General features: G+C 35.3%; 1 protein-coding gene across 1 annotated transcript in view; it reads right to left on the bottom strand.

The window, feature by feature from the left end:
• The window catches only part of Rpt1 (26S proteasome regulatory subunit Rpt1), a 138,567-nt gene that overhangs the window by 105,622 nt on the left and 13,748 nt on the right, over positions 1 to 19,197 (bottom strand). Inside the window, exon 3 of the mRNA XM_090394746.1 lies at positions 17,336 to 17,417. Within this exon, the coding sequence (XP_090250872.1) occupies positions 17,336 to 17,417 (82 nt within the window). The remainder of the gene's footprint in view (positions 1 to 17,335; positions 17,418 to 19,197) is intronic.

Here is a 19,197-nt window from a genome sequence, read left to right as displayed (position 1 = left end):
TTTACAATAAAATTCCATGCTTCGAATAATCATCGTTAAAAATGCACTTTCGTTTTGACATTGTTAAGGGCTTAAGGAAGCAAACAAAATTTAATTTACCTTTGTAGAATTAATAAAGAATTCACCGATCTTGTACTCACCAGAGTTCAAGATCAGTACTATCAACATAAGAAGCCTGAATGGCAAAGAAATGGAGTTAGCTGAGGAATTAGATAAGTACCAGATCGACACAATAGGAGTGACTGAAACAAAAAAGACAAAAACTAGTGAGATATTTCTGAGCAATAAATACAAAATGTTATATTCAGGCAATGACAATCAAGAAAATGGAGTAGCCATAGTATTCAACACTAAATATGAGGCTAATCTTCTTGAATGGTAGGCAGTCTCAAATTGCATGCATAACTGACAATGGTAAATGTCTCCCAACCATTCCAGACACCCAACATACAATGCCCCCATATCCTTTTGCCGGGATGAGATCCAAAAAAGTCTCCTGACTGTAGACTAAAATACACAAACATTATTGAAGAAAAAATGAAAGAGTTTAAGAACGGGAACCAAACCTTGGAGATACAGTGGCAAGCCCTGAAGAAAACATTGATTGATTCAGCCAGAGAGGCATGTGGTGAAGTTTTTCTGCAAGGATAGAAAAATCAGAACTCCATGGTGGATACAGGAAATTAAAGAGGCAGTAAAGGAAAAGAAGAAAGCATGTCAAAAGTTCCAGGCAAATAAGTCAGTTTGTTTTCTTAGAGAATACAGAGTCAAATGTAAGAAATCTAAACACTGTGTAAAACTAGTGAAACAAAAGTCATGGGAAGACATAGAAAATACATATCAAGAAGGTGGCAAAATATTCTGGAGGTTGTTGAAGAAGCTTAGAAATGGAAGTAAGAGTGCTGTAAAAGGAATTAGAGATGATAAAGGTGACATGAAAACTGGAGAAAAAATATCCTTGAAGTATGGATTAATTACTTCAAAAAATTGCTAAATGAAACAATCATTGACAGCCCAGTGGTAAAAAACACTGATCAGGCATGCAGTCAGGAATACATATCCATACTTGAAGTAGAAAAAAAACATCAAAGGCCTGAAATGTGAAAAAGCAGCAGGAGTAGATGATATTCGACCAGAAATGCTCAAGTGTTGAGGTATAAAAGACTGGCTGCACTGCAGAGTTCAAAAGATCTGAACAGAGGGATGAATCCCAGATGACTGGGATTGGAACAGAGCTCTCATAGTACCCATATATAAAAAGGGAAATAAAATTGAATGCGTAAATTACAGAGGTATTTCTCTATTGAGTGTTCCTGGTAAAATTTATGCCAGTATACTTGAGAAACGGTTGAGAAGGATTGTGGAAGAGAAGCTTGGTGAATAACAAACTGGATTCAGGCCAAATAGTGGCTGTCAGGATCAGATTTTCACTTTACGACAAATGGTTGAGAAATCATGGTAATATACAAAGATCTGTATTTAAGTTTTGTCGATCTGGAAAAGCATATAACAAGGTGCCAAGAGAGAAGCTTTTCAATACGCTACAGTTATATGGTGTCAATGGGGTATTATATCAAGCAATACATAGTCTTTATTTGGGTTGTAAGTCAGCAGTTAGAATTGAAGGAAGCACAGGAGATGGTTTTTTATTATTAAGTCTGGTGTAAGACAAGGATGTACATTGTCCCCTCTGTTATTCATGATCTATATGGATAATGAATAACAGAACTAAATATCTATTATGAAGGAAAGTGGTATTAAACCTGATATAAAAATTGGAGATGTTAATGTCAGCTCTTTGATTTATGCTGACAATATTATACCTCTAAATAAATCCACTACAAGTCTGAAGGATTCCCTGACTAAATTGAATAACTGTTGTAATAGATATGATATCAAGACAAAGACAATGGAAATAGGCAAAAGCACTGAAAATATCAACTGCATTGTGAATGAAGAACTTACAGAACAAATAAAACATTTCAGCTACTTAGGCACAATTTTTAGTGAAGATGGTAAATTTAATATGGAAATAGACAACAGAATCAACAAAGCTGGTATGGTAGGAAGTCAACTGAATAAATTTATATGGAATAAGAGAGAAATTTGTCAAAACATTAAATTAGCTGTATACAAGAAAGTATTCAAACTGATTTTAACTTATAGATCTGAGAGCTGGGTCAGAATCAAAATACTTGAACAGAGAGTAGAGACTGCAAATATGAGAGTCCTGAAAAAGATTAGGGGCATTAACAGATGGTATCAATGGCAATTATCATGTTAAAAATGAGGATATTAGGAAAGAACTTGACATTGTCAGCATCCAGGAATGCGTTAGCAGAGCTAATCTGAGGTGGTATGGTCACTTAAATAGAATGGGCGAGGAAAGATTAGCAAAACAAGTGTTCTCTGCCAGGTTGGCAAGAAACCGATCCAGAGGAAGACCAAGATATAGGTGGATTGATACGGTACAAAGTGCCTTAGACGGGAGAAATATAAGATCTGATAATGTTGGAGTCTTGACAGGTAATAAATTGATTTGATGGTGGAAAATTGCAGATAGGAAGTTAGTAATCATGTAAATTTTTCATATAGCACTATTATATCCTGTACATCCCTTGAGGGTACATGGCAGGAATTTGATGATGTATTAATAAAGAAAATTAATTTACCTTTAATTATATATTTTATGTATTAACCAAATAACACACATTCAAAAAAGGACAGATATTATTTTTTAATAATTATTGAAATAACATCCATATACTCGACTGATACCACACGACACAATGTCCAAATAAGAACTGTTTGAAAATAAGCAAATGCAATATATCTGTACAGAATTATAAATAAAATGCTTATATTAAATAAAAAAGTGATCAATGAAAGGGGCTGTCGTGAACACAAACTGTAGACAAAATTAATTTCCTCAAACTGTCAGTTTTTATTGCTTACAAATCAATTTAAGTTAGATTATTCGAAAAGAATATTGAAATTTATAATTGCTTAACATAATATTTAAAATTTTATCTTTTCATTAAAATACGGGACATTAGGCTCTCACTATAAGTACAATATGGGAGAGCAAAATTCAATGTAAAATATGGGACGTCTAGCAAGCTTACACTACACAAAAGTAAGATAAATCTAAACGTTTTGTTAAGCATTTATCCTAGCCTGACATCTGGTGAAAAAAAAAATAATAAGAATAAATAAAAAATATACACAAAAATATAAATTAATTAACAAAATAAAATATACAGATGATAGTGGAAAAAAAAAAAAAAAGAAAAAAAACTAAATAAATAAAGTTTTATAGCAGAACTACATTAAACTAAGGTTTTCTTGAGTTGCGGTTCTAACATTATGTTCTGGATGCTATATAGGTTGCAGATGGGTCCTCCAGATTCTTGGAATTACTAATCCATCATTCTTGTTAAAATTTGGATGATGTATCAGCATTTCACAAGCTTCTTGGAACTTTCTTTCAAACCAAGTTTTGTTGCAGTGTAGGGACTTGGCCAGTTAATTCTGTGATATGTTTGAAGGAATTTAATGCGCCATTTATGTTCGTCTTTTCTTATTAGGATGGTGCATCTGTTTCCCCTATGTAGGGTAGGTTACAGGTGCACCAAATTTTGTAAACTCCTGGGTGGGTAAGGTAGAGAGGTCAGGGGTCACCAGAGGTCAGGCTAGAGTAAATAATTAACAAAACACATGAGTTTCATTAGGTAGTACCATTTTTATCCCAGTTGTCTCTGTACCATATTCAGTGACAGCATAATGGCTGTTGGAGAGAGCATGTTGATCACTATATAGGGACAGCTACATCCAATCTTCAGACAGTATACATGTAGGGAGTAAAAATTTATCTATTCCTAAATGAAATGAATCCTTCTATATTCTATAAAAAGAATGCATCTGATAAAAACCAACGAACTAGAAACATGTGGGAAATTCACATATTCTAGTGATGAGTTTCCTGAGCTGCTATCAAAAAAAAAAGAGACCTGGGTTTGATTCTCATCATAATGAGGGGAATCCTTATATGGGTTTTTTTCAATTGAAGGTGAGTTAGCCGATCTTATAGAGAGGTAGCAGGGTTTTTTTTCCCCTCCCTGAAACTTTGGTTTTTCATCCTGCATACAGCCATATCAGCCTTCAGAACACACACGCAATTTACAGGCAAAAAATACTGTCGTTGGTGATGATGGGTGATAGATTTCAATGGTTGTAGCGTCGTAAGAGGATTAAGTAGTAGTAGTGGAGAAGGTTAGAGTAGAGTGAAGTAGAGTAGAGTGCCCTCCTGTAATGAGTCTTTGGCCTCCCTGGAGGTGTCATGTAATAATAATAAATGCATCTGATGAAGTTTGAATTTCTGGAGATGTAGCAAATAATTCAGATGATGATTTCAATTGGGTATTGTATTTACAGAGCAGTTCCTCATCTGATGAGGAAGATATTTCACAAAGTAAGGTTTCTGAATTTTCAGTTTCAAATGAATGGAATCCGGCAAGCAACATGGCAGTACCGGTTCAGGAGTACAGTAGAGAAGATGAGCTACTTTTACCACCTGATGCAGAAAATCCATCTGCAGTGTGCTCTGTGTTTCTAACTGATGATCTAATGGAATTTATGGTAAGAGAAACTAACAGGTATGGAGATTAGTGCTTATCTACAACTCAGAATTGTGAAACTCCAAGTAGACAAGTGAATTCCAAGAATTAAACTTATTAAGAACAAAATTATTTATGTATATATTATACTACTACTATGTAAAAAAAAAAAAAAAACAATCATTAATAAATAAAAGAAATATTAGAAAATAAAGTGAAATATACAAAACAAGAAATATGCATAACAATCACAGTAAATTGTACAAGATGATTTGCTCCTCTGTCAATCCACATGTATTCCTGCCACACCCACACAAATCACCTGATCAGCACCATTAGATCATAGGATAAGCCCCTCCCTATAGTTATTTACTGAGCTAGCAATATATTCAATCCCTGTTTCTTATTGGTTAGCGATTTATATTTTGCAAACAAAATCCTTTTTCATCTATTCATAAGTTTTTGTTTTAGTTATGCACATCATTAAATGCAATTAACAGGTTAATAACATGTTAATTTAATTAATAGGTTATTTTTTGTTATTATTTCCTGTTATTTTAAACAAATTTTGGTGAATAGGCCATCATGAATATGTTGGAAAAACACTGTAGTGATTTCGCCGACATAAATGAGTCACTGTTCATAAAACATATTCGACGAATGATTAGGATGCAATCACACCAATCGCACTGCAATTGGGTCTTTTGTTAATTTCACATCGAAACCTTTCAACATTTGGGAAAGGGAATACTGCTGTTTATGACCGGTCATAAAACTTGCCTGCAAGTGGATTATAACAATGGGTGGCGTATCCTCTGTTCTCAAAACTGAAGGAAATAACATCTGTGTAGCAAATGTCAGTGACCAATCAACAAGGAAGTATAAAGTATTTTTCCACTGAAATTGAAGATCAAGGTAAATTTCGAAACTGTAGTGCTGTGATTTTTTAAAAGTAATAGGCCTGCATAGTTAAATATTAATATGAATAAGAGACAAGGGACTTTGTTTAATTTTGGTATTAAGAAATCTCTTATTGAAGGTGTGTGTGATGCAACCGATAGTGAGTCATCTACCACCAGCCTACAAAGCGATCTCCAGGATGTATAATAGGAGGGGAAAACTAAAAACTACCTGCACACTTTTTGGTGATCAGAATGGGATATGTCAATGAAAATCAGCACAAATTAATTTAATGATGTTTATGTTTAATTGATGTTTAATTAATTATTAATTAATAATAAAAAATCAGCTAAATTAACAATTAATTATTAATTAATACATTACAAAATAACCAAGCTGTTCCGTGAAAATTTCAGGATTTGTGAAGTGTTCCATCATAGGAAAAGTTTGGGAAACACTGCCCTAGGCCATGTAGTTGTGATCCAAATTCGCTGACATAGAGTTGTTAAAATTTTAACTGCCTCTTCTCCCAAGGCTTTGAGCAGCTTGATAGGTATTCCATCTCCTCCTGGTGCTTTCTTACTGGATAGTTGTTGCAGTTCCCACCTCACTTCACTCTCCAGTGGTACTGGCTCCTGTGTATAATCCTGCTGTTCAAATTTCTCAGTAATTTTGAAGTCCTTTCTGTAAAGGGCTTCTGTATACTCTTTCCATCTTTCTTTGATGTCTGCAGCTTCTGTAAGAGCCTTTGTTTTTACTTTTCAATATTGTCAACTTGGCACTAAACTTCCCTGTTAGTTCTCTGATCTTTTTTGAAAAGATCCTTGTTTTGGTCTTCTATTTGTTGGCATTCTGGTTAAAGTATTTTTCCTTGTCTCTTCTGGCTTGTCGTTGAAACTCTGCATTCAAATGCCATACTTCCTGCAAATTTCCTGTGGCCTTCATTTTCTTCCTTTCCTGAGCAATTTTGATGGCATCTTCTGACACCCATTTAAACTTCTTCTTCTTAGAAACTGTTGGAATCTTCTTCTTTGCTTCTGTTTTAATTATATCTTTAATCTCTTCCCATAGTTCATCTGGTTCTCTTTCACACAAATTGAGTGTGTTAAATCTGTTTGTATACTAATATTGAATTCAGCTGGTATGTTTTCAAGATCATATATGATCGATATTTCTGTTGTTTTTAGTTTCCGTAATTTCACATGTATCATAGCCACTAATAACTCATGGCCTGTTCCACAGCCTGCACCTGGAAAAGTCTTGGGAGACTGAATTGCACTTCTCCATCTTCTTTGTCCAAGTATATAGTCAATTTGATTTCTGTATTTCCATCAGGTGATATCCATGTGTAGTCTTCTTTTGTGCTGTTTAAAGCAGTGTTAGCAATAAACAAAGAATTCTCTGCAAAAACTCAACTAGTCTCTTCCATGCAGTGTTACAAATACCTAAACCAAAACGATCTGTTATTCCTTGTTCCTCAGTCTCTCCCACTTTTGCATTCCAATCTCCAATAAGTAGCCATAAATCTCACTTTGGTGTTGTATCTATCACTTCTTGTAACTTGCCATAAAATTCTTCAATGTCTTCTACTGGTGCCTCTGTAGTGGGTTCATAAACCTGAATGATGGTCCTATTCATTGGATGTCCACTCACTCAGAGAGAGAAATGATTGTCACTCAATGGATTATAACACATACCTAGCCATCTTTTTCCTGAGTAAGAAAGATACTCCATTTTAACGACTTGTCTCGTGTCCTGAGTAATACACCATATAGTCCCCCTGACTGAAAATGGGACATTCCTGTCCATCTAAGTTCACTTATTCCCAATATATCCAGCTTCTTGCACTCCATTTCCATCTTACCTTGGTTCATACTTCTAATATTCAAGTTCCAATCCTGTGGTTTCTTGTGAAACAGGGAGACTCCCTTTTCCAACCAGCAACATCCATGACAAGCTTCCTTCCGTGTTTGACCTGGATACATCATAAAAACTAGTTCTACTTGTGGAAGCCCTCTGTTCTTCCCCAGTAGTTGCATATTGGATGCCTTCAGGCCTGAGGGAGGGGGGGGGCCTCTTACTATCCAGCACCATATCATACTTTCTCATTTTTGGCATGTTCATAGAATGTTCTTGGCAAGGTACAGAGGTAGTTTGCCATTGCCTTCCTCTGGAATATTTTTCAACTTTCCAGGTCTAGATCTGCACTGTTCTGTGAAAATGGGGGCACCTCTGGAAGGATGCAACTCTTCACCACGCAGTATGGTCTTGGTAAAGAAGAGGCTAAGTCTGTGTATTAGAGATGTAGACCCAGAAATTTACCCTGGAATAATTCTCAGTTAAGAAATTATCCCTTACCCCTAAGCCTTAAGATTACTCCTGTAGTAAGCCAGCAACTTATTCCTGTCAATGTTTTTCAAAGCTCTGGGGTTTTGTGAATGGTAAACAAGAAATGGTTTTAATTTAAAACCAGCAGCATTTCCTCCAAGAAGAAGCATAATCCTATCTTTAAATGCCTTAAAACCAGGCGGCAATGTAGCTTCTCTGTGAATGTAAGTTTGTTCTGGCAGTCTTTTCCAGAACAGTCCAGTTTTATTATATGTTAAAAATCTGCTCTGGCAAATAGCCATCATCTTTTATCATCTCTTTCAGATTTTTCTTGAAAATTTTTAGTCTCAAAAGTGGAACTAGCAGCTTTTCCCATTATTCATGTATTATGTACCGTATTTGCTGGCATATAAGACGCACCCCCTTTTTTGTACACATTTTTTTAGGGAAAAAACTTTATCATTGAATATTATAATGAATTTACAGTATTTCAAATATAAAGTAATAAGTAGGTCTACTTTCAACAAATACCTAATTTAACTAGGAAAGAGTACCTACCTTTCAATCTTTTTCATCAAAACCCAGAAATTCATCTCCAGAGCTAAATGAAGAGACACTTGAAACCTCTTCTAAATCAGAATCTGAGTCCTCATACAACAAATTGTCCTCCGTACCATCCAGTGCCTTACTAATGCTACACTTCTGAAATTATTTAATCAATGTCTCAGTTTCCATGAAGCTTTGAGCCACTCACAAACTTGCAAAATGCTAGGCCTCTTCCTTCTTCGTGATGGCGTAACCTCAAAATCTGAAGACTGCATCCAGCTATTCCACTTCTCCTTCATAAATCCCTTAAATGGTTTATTAATACAGACATCTAAAGGTTGAAGCTGACTAGTTAGACCTCCTGGAATTACAGCTAACTGAGTTTTCAATTCCTTGAGTTTATTTTTAACATCTTCTGTTCTGTGAGAACGAAACTGATCCCATACTAGCAGGGCAGGCTTTTTCAACAGCCCGCCAGGGCGCCTAGACCACAGTTTAGTTATCCATAACTTCATTCCTCCTCCATCCATCCATCCATCCTTTTGTGTGAACATGTACAAACACTCCTTTAAGCAGTTTTAAGCGCATCCACTGAACTCTACATAACTGGAATGCTCTCACACACTGCAAGGAAGCAAGAAAGAAATTGCGTAACTCGGAACAGAGAAAATTTCCAGAAATGAAAGAAATAAAAAAACTGAGTATCATCGTATAAGACGCATTCTGTTTTTCAGACCTAAGGAAAAAAGTGCGTCTTATACGCCGGCAAATACGGTAAGTTAAATTGGCTTTTGAATCGATAAAACCAACCTTTACTAGAGTTAAATGTATGCTCGCTGTATTTATCTTCTTGTTTCCTTAAGTCGTCAAATAGGCTGCGTGCTTTTGTTTGAATCGTAAACAAACTGAGAGGAATATTCTTGTTGATTTGATCATCTATCCATATCATTAAAAGCTTCATCATTTTATGAATTGGCCCTTCTCTTTTTTTCGTTAAAATTGTATATTTCATATTAACTGCCTCCATTATTCTTGATTTATCTTTTATAATTGTTGAAACAGTTGAATGCGATAGTTTTTCTTCTCGTGCTATTTCACTGACTTTCTTTCCTTTGTCATATGCTTTAATGCCCTTCATTTTAACATCTAAACTTAAAGCTTTCCTCACCTCCTTTTTTATGCTGGAATTTTGATCAGTAGTATTACTTCTCTTACTGGAGATGTAGGGTTACGACGAGATGCCAAAATTGCAACAAGAGAAACGAACACTTCAACTGCCGATTAGTAACTAACATGCCAAAGGCTGTGATAAGTTAGAAGTGGGTGAATCATAGCAGCGGCTATTGTGTATTGGTGATAGGCTTTGCTTGTCGACTAATGGCGATGCTGCGATGTGTATACAAAAGTAATGTAATATATGTATTTATATGCTGGCAGCAAAGTTAATTTGGAGAATTTTTAATAATAATTTTTGGCTGTCCTAAGTGCGAATCGTCATAAGTCGAGGACTACCTGTATATATGAAAGTGTAAACAAGTACCCTGCACCCGCTAGTTCTATTCATGATAAAATAATATAACAAAAAAAAAAACTTAAATTTAAAAAATAGCCACAGTTTACACTCTCAGACACAAACTGGATTAAAATACAAATATTACTGGGAAAAGTAAAGGCCTAAAATCAGGAACAAAATCTGAAGAAACAGTGATAACTGCAGGTAAAGAAGTATGTGGTAAAGTTGTGTTCAAATGAGAAAAATAAGAACAGACAAGATGAACATCAGGAAAAACTTGTACAGAACCTTTCTGGCAAGTAATCAACATGTGCCATTAGAAACATAAAGTTGAGTTAGGTGTAAAAGTAGTTAAACAAAAGTGAATGGAAGAGTGTAGAATATACATAAAAATGGGAAGTGGAGGCTACAAAATTGCTTAAAAATGGAAGATCTTATATAAAGACACCTGTGGGATCTCCATATTTATAAAATACAAGTAACCATGGAAAAATTAATCGAACTACATGGAATAATGTTAGTGGATTATATATTTTGTTTTACATATAATCAAATTACAAATACAGTCATACCCCGAAGTTACACGGTAGGTGGAACCTACAAAAAGCGCACAAGTCGAGGTATAATTTTGCATGTAATTTATACATACAAACATACAAAATATTAGTTAATTGGGACTAAAGGCTTACAAAAACACCTATTTTTTTTTAAAGAAATATAATCATAATTGTAGTTTTTCTTACATAAAAAAAAGAAAGTTATTTCTATGTCGATCGTTTCATAAAATCTAATAGATTCTCTGACAGCATAATGTCTTTTTCTAGTCATGCAAAATTTCTTCATAGCAAGCCAATGATTTTTTTTATTCTTCGCCTTGTGGCTACAATTTGTTCCTCATTAGAATCTGTCCTCCAAAATCTGTAAACCTTTCTTTTATGATTGTTCTTACTGTGAATTCGTGTAGACTGAATTTCTTTGCTAGCTCACAAATTTTCATTCCGCCTTCAAAATCCTTAATAATGTTGAGTTTTGTTTCCAAAGTCGATGTTTTTCTTTTCTTGCTAGCTATATCAGAATCGGACTTGCTTCTTTTGGATGACATTATTATTTTTTATGTGATAAAATTTGTATCAAGAACATAACATTAAACAATCGCAAGGTTTGTAGACTATAAAAATCGTGTATGAATGGAGACTGCGTGAAACATGTCAGTGCTTGTTCACAGCATGTGCGACACTGGCGAATGTGGCTGGCACTGGAAAAATACGACTAGTGGTGAAGTGGAATGGGAATACGTACATATAAGAAACTGCATAACTCCGGATTCACGTAAGTCAGGGTATGACTGTATTTCATTTTTATATATATCATAAAACATCATCAGTGTGGCCGAAGAACACAAAAAACAGAGGAAAGAGTATCACAAAAGTAATCAACAATCACAGAAATATGAAATTTCAAGACAAGGATATTCTGGATATTCGGAAATTAGCTTCAAAATTATTAAATAAGTCAGACAGTAATAAAACAGTGGTACAAAATAGTAGTAGGTATTGCAATTGTGAATATATTTCAATAGTGAAGGCAGCTATTAGAAATGTGAAACGTGACATGTTAGCACTCCAGCTCTACCCCCCCCCCCCATTCAACCTCAATGACTTTTGCGCTTTTTTTTTTTACTTCAAAATTTCAAAAAACTAGAAAATCTGTATATCATGAAATAAACTGTTCCTACCAATGTGCTCCTGTTGTCATTCAAAGCAGACAGATATAATCCTAGTTAAATGCTAATCTGAATACTGTTAGCAACACATGGAGAAGAGCCTGCAGACTTTGAAAGAGATGTATGCTTAAGATGCTATACCAGTGGCCTATATATGTAGAATGTTAGTAAAAAGCTGCATCACCTAAAATCAACTATAGGTAAAATTATTAGTTAATGCAGATGTTAGGATGCCACTAAAAGGAAATGCAAGAAGCTTATATCAAGAAATCCAAAAGTGCTTGAAAGGACAGTATGGATACCTTCAGTCTAGTGTAAAAAATGATCAATAGTATTCAATGAAAAATCTAAAGAGGTAGGTTAGCAGTATAACAATATGAAAACACCACACAATCTCAGTTTCTATGAAAATCCAGTTGCATGAGTCAAACATCAATCTTAAACAATCGACAGAGCAGACTACATTAGTGAAAGGGCATTGTAACGTCCAGACACCTGGTTAACCAAGCAGAGATTGTCTCTACTCTACAACCAGGTTGTGGATTAGAATTTCACTGTAGCAAAGATGTTTGTAAATGTAAGTCAAATTATTTTTCCACCAGTGACCAATGTAAGAGTGCCACCCAGCTTACTGAAGACTTTCTTTAACAGAGTATGGTATTTGTGCTCTACAGCAAGGTTATTATAATGAAATGGTACATGGTGAGATTTCTCCCCTGCTCAAAAAGTAGCGGAAGAGTTGGAAGTTCATGTTATGAAGTCATAAATCAAGCTACACACATTTCCGCCCAGATGAGTAAGTATAGGTGTGAGAGATGTCTGGGAAACACTTTATTCCATCATCCCAAATGAGAAGTCCAGTGGTGGAAGTAATAAAAAGTAATATTGAAAGTTTATTTTTCACTTGGTTAGACTATAATAAATTTAGTTTAATCCTTTATCTAAGTGTGAACAAACAAGTTTGCACACCTGAAAGTATCTTCAGGACTGGGGTAAGGTGGTACAACACCGGGCAACTCGTTGCAAAGGTGGAGCAAGCTAACATCACTCCTATCTCAGTATCTCACAAAATAATGAAAAACACATCTCCTTGCAGATATTTATAATGTTATGCATTAAGGGAAGGACTATTTGACCTTTATTGAGGTCTCTTCAGTGAGAGCCAGGCCCAAGTGGAGATACCAGGCAGAAGCATTAGAAGTGTTTGGCAACTCCTATAGGTGGAGATGACCTTGCTAATGCTTCTGCCTGGTATCTCCACTTGGACCTGGCTCCCACTGAAGAGACCTCAATAAAGGTCGAACCCCTTTGGAGGACTATCCTCCAATAGTCCTCCAAAGGGTTGTTTGAAAAGTTTGGTAAATTTCCAAACGACATAATTCGTTCATTCATACCAGTGTTGGCACGTATCATCTTTTTCATAATCCCTGGCAAAATTTTAGCCACATGCGATGGACAGTTCTCATTTGGCAAACATTTAAAATAACCATGCTTGCATTTTGGGGTGCTTAAGGATCAAAGCTGTATAACTGAGAGGAGACCTCCACATAGCCTTTAAAGGAATGCGGAGAACCGACCAGGGCTTCTGACCTAATGTCCAATCCTCACCTTCTCGTGGTGCACCCTGTTGGGTATCTACCTGGAACTGAACGAATGAGGATGGGCTGGCAATTTGGGATTTAGCCGACCAAATTGTATTCTTATTGGCTTAAGCCAAAATACAACATGACATTCATGCCAGCTGGGGTGTCACACGGTTAAACAAGGCCCCCCCGTTGTTTTTGCCACGGAACCAGGTCGAACAGCAAAAAGTCAGCTACTGGAACAAACCCTAAACACACCCAAACTAGATATCACCAGAGTTGAAGATTGTTACTAACAACATAAGAAGCCTGAATACAAAGAAATGGAGCTAGCTGAGGAATTAGATAAGTACCAGATAGATATAATAGGGGTGACTGAAACAAAAAAAGACAAAAACTGGTGAGACCTTTCTGAGCAATAAATACAAAATGTTATATTCAGGCACTGACAATCAAGGAAAAGAAGGAGTAACCATAGTATTCAGCACAAAATACTAGGCTAATCTTCTTGAATGGCAGTCAGTCTCAAGTAGAGTGATATGGGCAAATATCAGAATGGGGAACTGGACAATGAGACTTATTTGTGCCTATGGTCCAACAGAAGGCTCTACTAAGATACAAGTGGAAGAATTTTTTGAGGCTCTAGAGAAAGCTACTGACACAATGAAAGAGGAAAAGTTGGTCCTTGTTGGGAATCTAAATAGCAGAGTAGGAAGTGATTATGAGACATACAAAAATATATTGGAAAAATTAGGAGAAAAGAGCAAAGCTAATAATAATGGCAAATACCTGATGGATTTCTGCTCAGGACATGGACTGGTTATTTATTACTAATACCATGTTCAAACATAAAAATGTGCACAAATTCACATGGAGAGAAGAGGCGAGGAATAAGAAAAGTCTCATTGACTGTTATTGTTGTTTTCTTCTTGGTGCAGGACACCAGAGTGTACAGAGGATTTGAAATTGGAAGCGATCACTATTCGGTCTTGAGCAGGATAAAATTGAATTTCATACTGAAAAGAATAACATGTAAGAAAGTTTTAAAGCAAATAAAAGTTGAGCAGCTCTCAGATGTGAGCTGTAGACTAAAATACACAAATATTATTAAAGAAAAAATGAAAGAGTTTGAGAACAGGAACTAAACCTTGTAGATTCAGTGGCAAACCTTGAAGAAAACACTGATTGATTCAGCCAGAGAGGTATGTGTGAGGTTGTCTGCAAGGATAGAAAAATCAGAACTCCATGGTGGACACAACAAGTAAAAGAGGCAGTGAAGGAAAAGAAGAAAGCATGTCAAAAGTTCCTGGCAAATAAGTTAGTTTTTGCTCTTAAAGAATACAGAGACAAATGTAAAAACACTAAAAACTGTGTAAAACTAGCTAAACAAAAGTCATGAGAGGACTTTGGCAAGAACATAGAAAATAAATATTAAGAAGGTGGCAAAATATTCTGGAGGTTGTTGAAGAAGCTCAGAAATGGAGGAAAGAGTGCTGTAAAAGGAATTAGAGATGATAAAGGTGACATGAAAACAGGAGGAAAAGATATCCTTGAAGTATGGAGTAATTACTTCGAAAAATTGCTAAATGAAACAAGCAGTGAAAGCACAGTGATAAAAAACACTCAACAGGCATACAGTCAGGAATACATATCCATACTTGAAGCAGAAAAAAAAAAGCCATCAAAGGCTTGAAATGTGGAAAGACAGCAGATAGATGATATTCGACCAGAAATTCTTAAGTATGGTGGTATAAAAGTCTTACAGTGGCAGCACTGCATAGTTCAGAAAGCATGGACAGAGGGACAATTTCCTGATGATTGGAGTAGAGCTCTCATAGTACCCATATATAAAAAGGGAAATAAAACAATGTGAGAATTACAGAGGTATTTCCCTACTGAGTCCTGGTAAGATTTATGCTAGTATAGTTGAGAAATGGTTGAGAAGAATTGTGGAAGAAAAGTTGGTGAAGAACAAGCTGGATTCAGGCCAAATAGAGGCTGTCAGGATTAGATCTTCACTCTATGACAAATATCCGAGAAATCATGGGAATATAACAAAGATCTGTATTTAAGTTTTGTCGATCTGGAAAAGGCATATGGCAAGGTGCTAAGAGAGAAGGTATTCAATATGCTACAGTTATATGGTATCAATGGGACATTATATCAAGCAATACTTAGTCCTTATTTGAGTTGTAAATCAGCAGTTAGGATTGAAAGAAGTACAGGAAGAATGTTTAATGTTAAATCTGGTGTTAGACATGGATGTACATTATCCCCTCTTTTATTCATTATCAATATGGATCATATTATGAAAGAAAGTGGTATTGGACCTTATAACACTAAATTAGCTGTATATAAGACAGTGTTCAAACCAGTTTTAACTTATGGAAACCGAGAGCTGGGTCAGAAGTAAAACACTTGACCAAAGACTAGAGACCACAGATATGAGAGTCCTGAGAAAGATTAGAGGCATGAACAGAAATTAAATGATAAAACACTTTTATTTGAAGAAATGGATGGCCACGCAGATCAAAACCGAGTTAGATGTAGTTCATGGGGACTCTGCACCAGCATTAAAGACTATTTATTTTTGGATAAATGAGTTTAAACGTGGTTGTAAGTCCATCAACGATGAAGCGGCTCCAGAAATCTGACTGAGGACACTATGAACGAAATGATTGACAAAATCCATGGTATTGTTATGGAAGACCACCCAAGTGAAGGTGTGTGAGATTGCTGATACTGTGGGCATCTCAATTGAATGGGTGTATAACATCCTGCACAAAAAAAAGTTGTTTGCGCAATGGGTCACACGCTTGTTGACTGTCGATCAAAAACGCATGTGAAAAGACATTTCAATGCAATGTTTGGTGATGTTTAATTGCAATTTGCAGGATTTTTTGTGTCGATTCATGACTGTAGACGAAACTTGGATCCACCACTACACACCTGAGTAAGTAGCAGTCAAAACAGTGGACAATGCCCGGTGAAAGAGCACTGAAAAAAGCAAAGACCATTTTGTCAGCTGGGAAGGTGATGGTCACTGTTTTTTGGGATTCCCAAGTAATTATTATAATAGACTATTTAGAAAAGGATAAGACAATAACAGGAGTCTATTATGCATCATTGTTGGACCGCTGAAAGAAGAACCGAAGAAAAAAAAGTCAAGATTGGCATGTAAAAAAGTGCCTTTTTTTTCATGAAGACAATGCACCAGCCCACACATCGGCCGTCACAATGGCAAAAATGCACGATTTGAGGTTTGAATTGGTTCCGCATCCACCATATTCTCCAGACTTGGCCCTGTGTGACTTCTTCTTGTTCCCAAACTTAAAAATTTGGCTCGGCGGGAAAAAATTTTCTTTGAACAAGGATGTCATCAAGGCTGTCAATGACTATTTTGCACAATTTGACAAATCCTACTTTTTAAATGGGATGAAAAAATTGGAAACTTTCTGGAACAAATCTATAGACCTCAATGGAGACTATGTTGAGAAATAAAGGTGATTTGTTCCAATGAAATATGTTTAACTTATTTTTTTACCAAACTTTTCAAACATCCCTCGTAAGCAGGATGGTAGTCACACACCAGCTAATGAAATTTATCTAGCACGTGTATCACAAACAATCGTATGTATCATAGCATTCAAACCTACATCCTAATGATTGAAGAACAGCAGAAGAGATATCCACTTCATTAACCAGTCCAGCCAGGATGATGAAGACACATGGCTAATACAGCACAGCCAGACTTTTTAGCATACCTGTAGAAGCCTTTGGTCTATGTATTCTATATAAAAATATGCTAAACAGAAAGGAAGTGAGATGGTTACACAACAGCCATAGCTATATAACTGACCCTATGGGGATGGGGCATGAGCTAGATCAACAGTCCTCTCTTTTTACATTACAAATGAACTGTTACCATCAGTTATGATATCTAATCAGAGCCTGTGCTTTAAAAATTATTTCAATTCAGCAAAATAGCAGCACCTTAATAAATTACATAGTTTGATTCTGATAGTGTTATGAGTTAGTACTATTAAAGGAGTATATGAATAATTCCACTGTGATTAATTAAAAAGTTACACAATTTTACTTAACATCAGAGAAAAACATTAATTACCAGTCAGTTCATTAACCTTCTTCAAAATTGACTGAACATCATCTTCTACTTGCTTGATAGATTTGCTGTACTGTCCTGCTCCCTACATTGAATCAAGTAAATCATATTGTAATTTCAATTAAAAACTTATTTCCAAAAATCCAAAGCATTTATGATGAACTTGAAAGAAAGTGGAGATGAATACCAATGCAAACTGAAAAGCCACCCTAATGAATGACAGTTATTTTTCTCAATATAGTTTTGCTGCATACACATAATAATGCATGTTTTTAAAATATTATAACACAGAGTATTTTCCCTTCTTTGAAATATAACTTTGCAGCATTCGGATTAGTTTTTGCAGTAAAGTTGTTAGCCAAATAAAAAATTTCTGATTTCTAGTTTAAACATTACAAAATAAACTGCTCAAAAGTTATTAAATTTTTCTCAAATTTAGTCAATGAACAATGATATGTATTTCTCAGAGAGAGAGTATAAGAATATAATCTTCAGCACTGGAGTTGCCATGGCTTACACTACCAAGAGAGAAACTGTGCCCACAAGCCTGTATATTCACCTGTCATTAGTGCACTGATTTGGTTTCACTGGCCAGATAGCTGTTTCAAAACTACTGGTTTTCATTGGAGATCAAGCAGAAACCTAAGAGGACAAAAACTCTGAATTCAATACTATGGAAGGCCCATGTCAGAGTTATATTATTCATAGGTGCATATACCAAGATATAGAGCCAGAAAGGCAAAAATTTGGCAAATCTACACTTTAAGGATAACAATGACTAATAAACAAGGATTGTTTATTAGTCATTGTAAAATTTAAAAACTTGTACCAATTAGTTTCACTTACACACAGATTCTTCAGGATTTATATAAAGCACATGAAAACAACTACAAAATTGTTCAACATTGAAAAAATCTTTACAATGGAAATGAATAAATTCCCATTCTAGCAAGATTGTGTGGCATGTGTGTCAACTATCACACAGTAAAGATTGTAGATAATTGCTTTAAAAATTGAAATCTGACATGAGAGATTTCCAGATGTCATTTAATACAAGTCCTTGATTTCTATTAAGAGAAGAGACTCATGTGAACAGATAACTATCTAGGATTCTTTGACAGTATCTATTGACATCAGTATTTAGGAGAGTTATCTAAGTATGGAATGGTGGAAATATTCCGGTCTACTGTATAGCTAGTGGTTGAGGTATAGTGGGCTAGACTAGATCTTTTCTTTCTTTATTGTTCAACGTCTTCAAACATGTTCCTTCTTTCTCATTTTAAAACCATGGTTTGTCTGCCCTATTAGGCAAAACCACAGGAGTATTGGTATTTTAGACTCCCAGGTAGTTTGTAGAAGGAAGTACTGTCCTTAGGAGATCTGAAAAGGTTTTGAAAACAGCATGAATCCAAATAGATAAACTGCGAATACTGGATGTTCTGATTATGAAGGAAGGGGCGATTTTAAAATGAAATCTTGTTAACTGTTTTTTGGAATATCCATTAAGAACAAAATCAGAAATTTTGCTTGGTCTTAAGTTGATCTTTATTTTGTAAAACAGAAACTGCTAGATTCTTGAGGGTGTGGATAATGCCTAGCTATTAAGAAGGATGGTAAAGGGACGAAGCATGAAGATATGATCTTATTTGAACAGTAATCCAATTTCTTTCAGTAGAATAATATTATTTTATTTATATTTTTTTTAATATAAACAATGGTTTAGAACTAGCCTTTATCTCCTTAGGAGATCTGAAAAGGTTTTGAAAACAGCATGAATCCAAATAGATAAACTGCGAATACTGGATGTTCTGATTATGAAGGAAGGGGCGATTTTAAAATGAAATCTTGTTAACTGTTTTTTGGAA

This window comes from Typopeltis vanoorti, chromosome 6 (genome assembly GCF_054136105.1).
Source record: "Typopeltis vanoorti isolate ZY-2024b chromosome 6, IOZ_Tvanoo_1.0, whole genome shotgun sequence".
Classification (NCBI taxonomy): domain Eukaryota; kingdom Metazoa; phylum Arthropoda; class Arachnida; order Uropygi; family Thelyphonidae; genus Typopeltis; species Typopeltis vanoorti.
The sequence above is the reverse complement of the archived record's forward strand: the minus strand, read 5'-3'. Positions and strand labels throughout refer to the sequence as shown.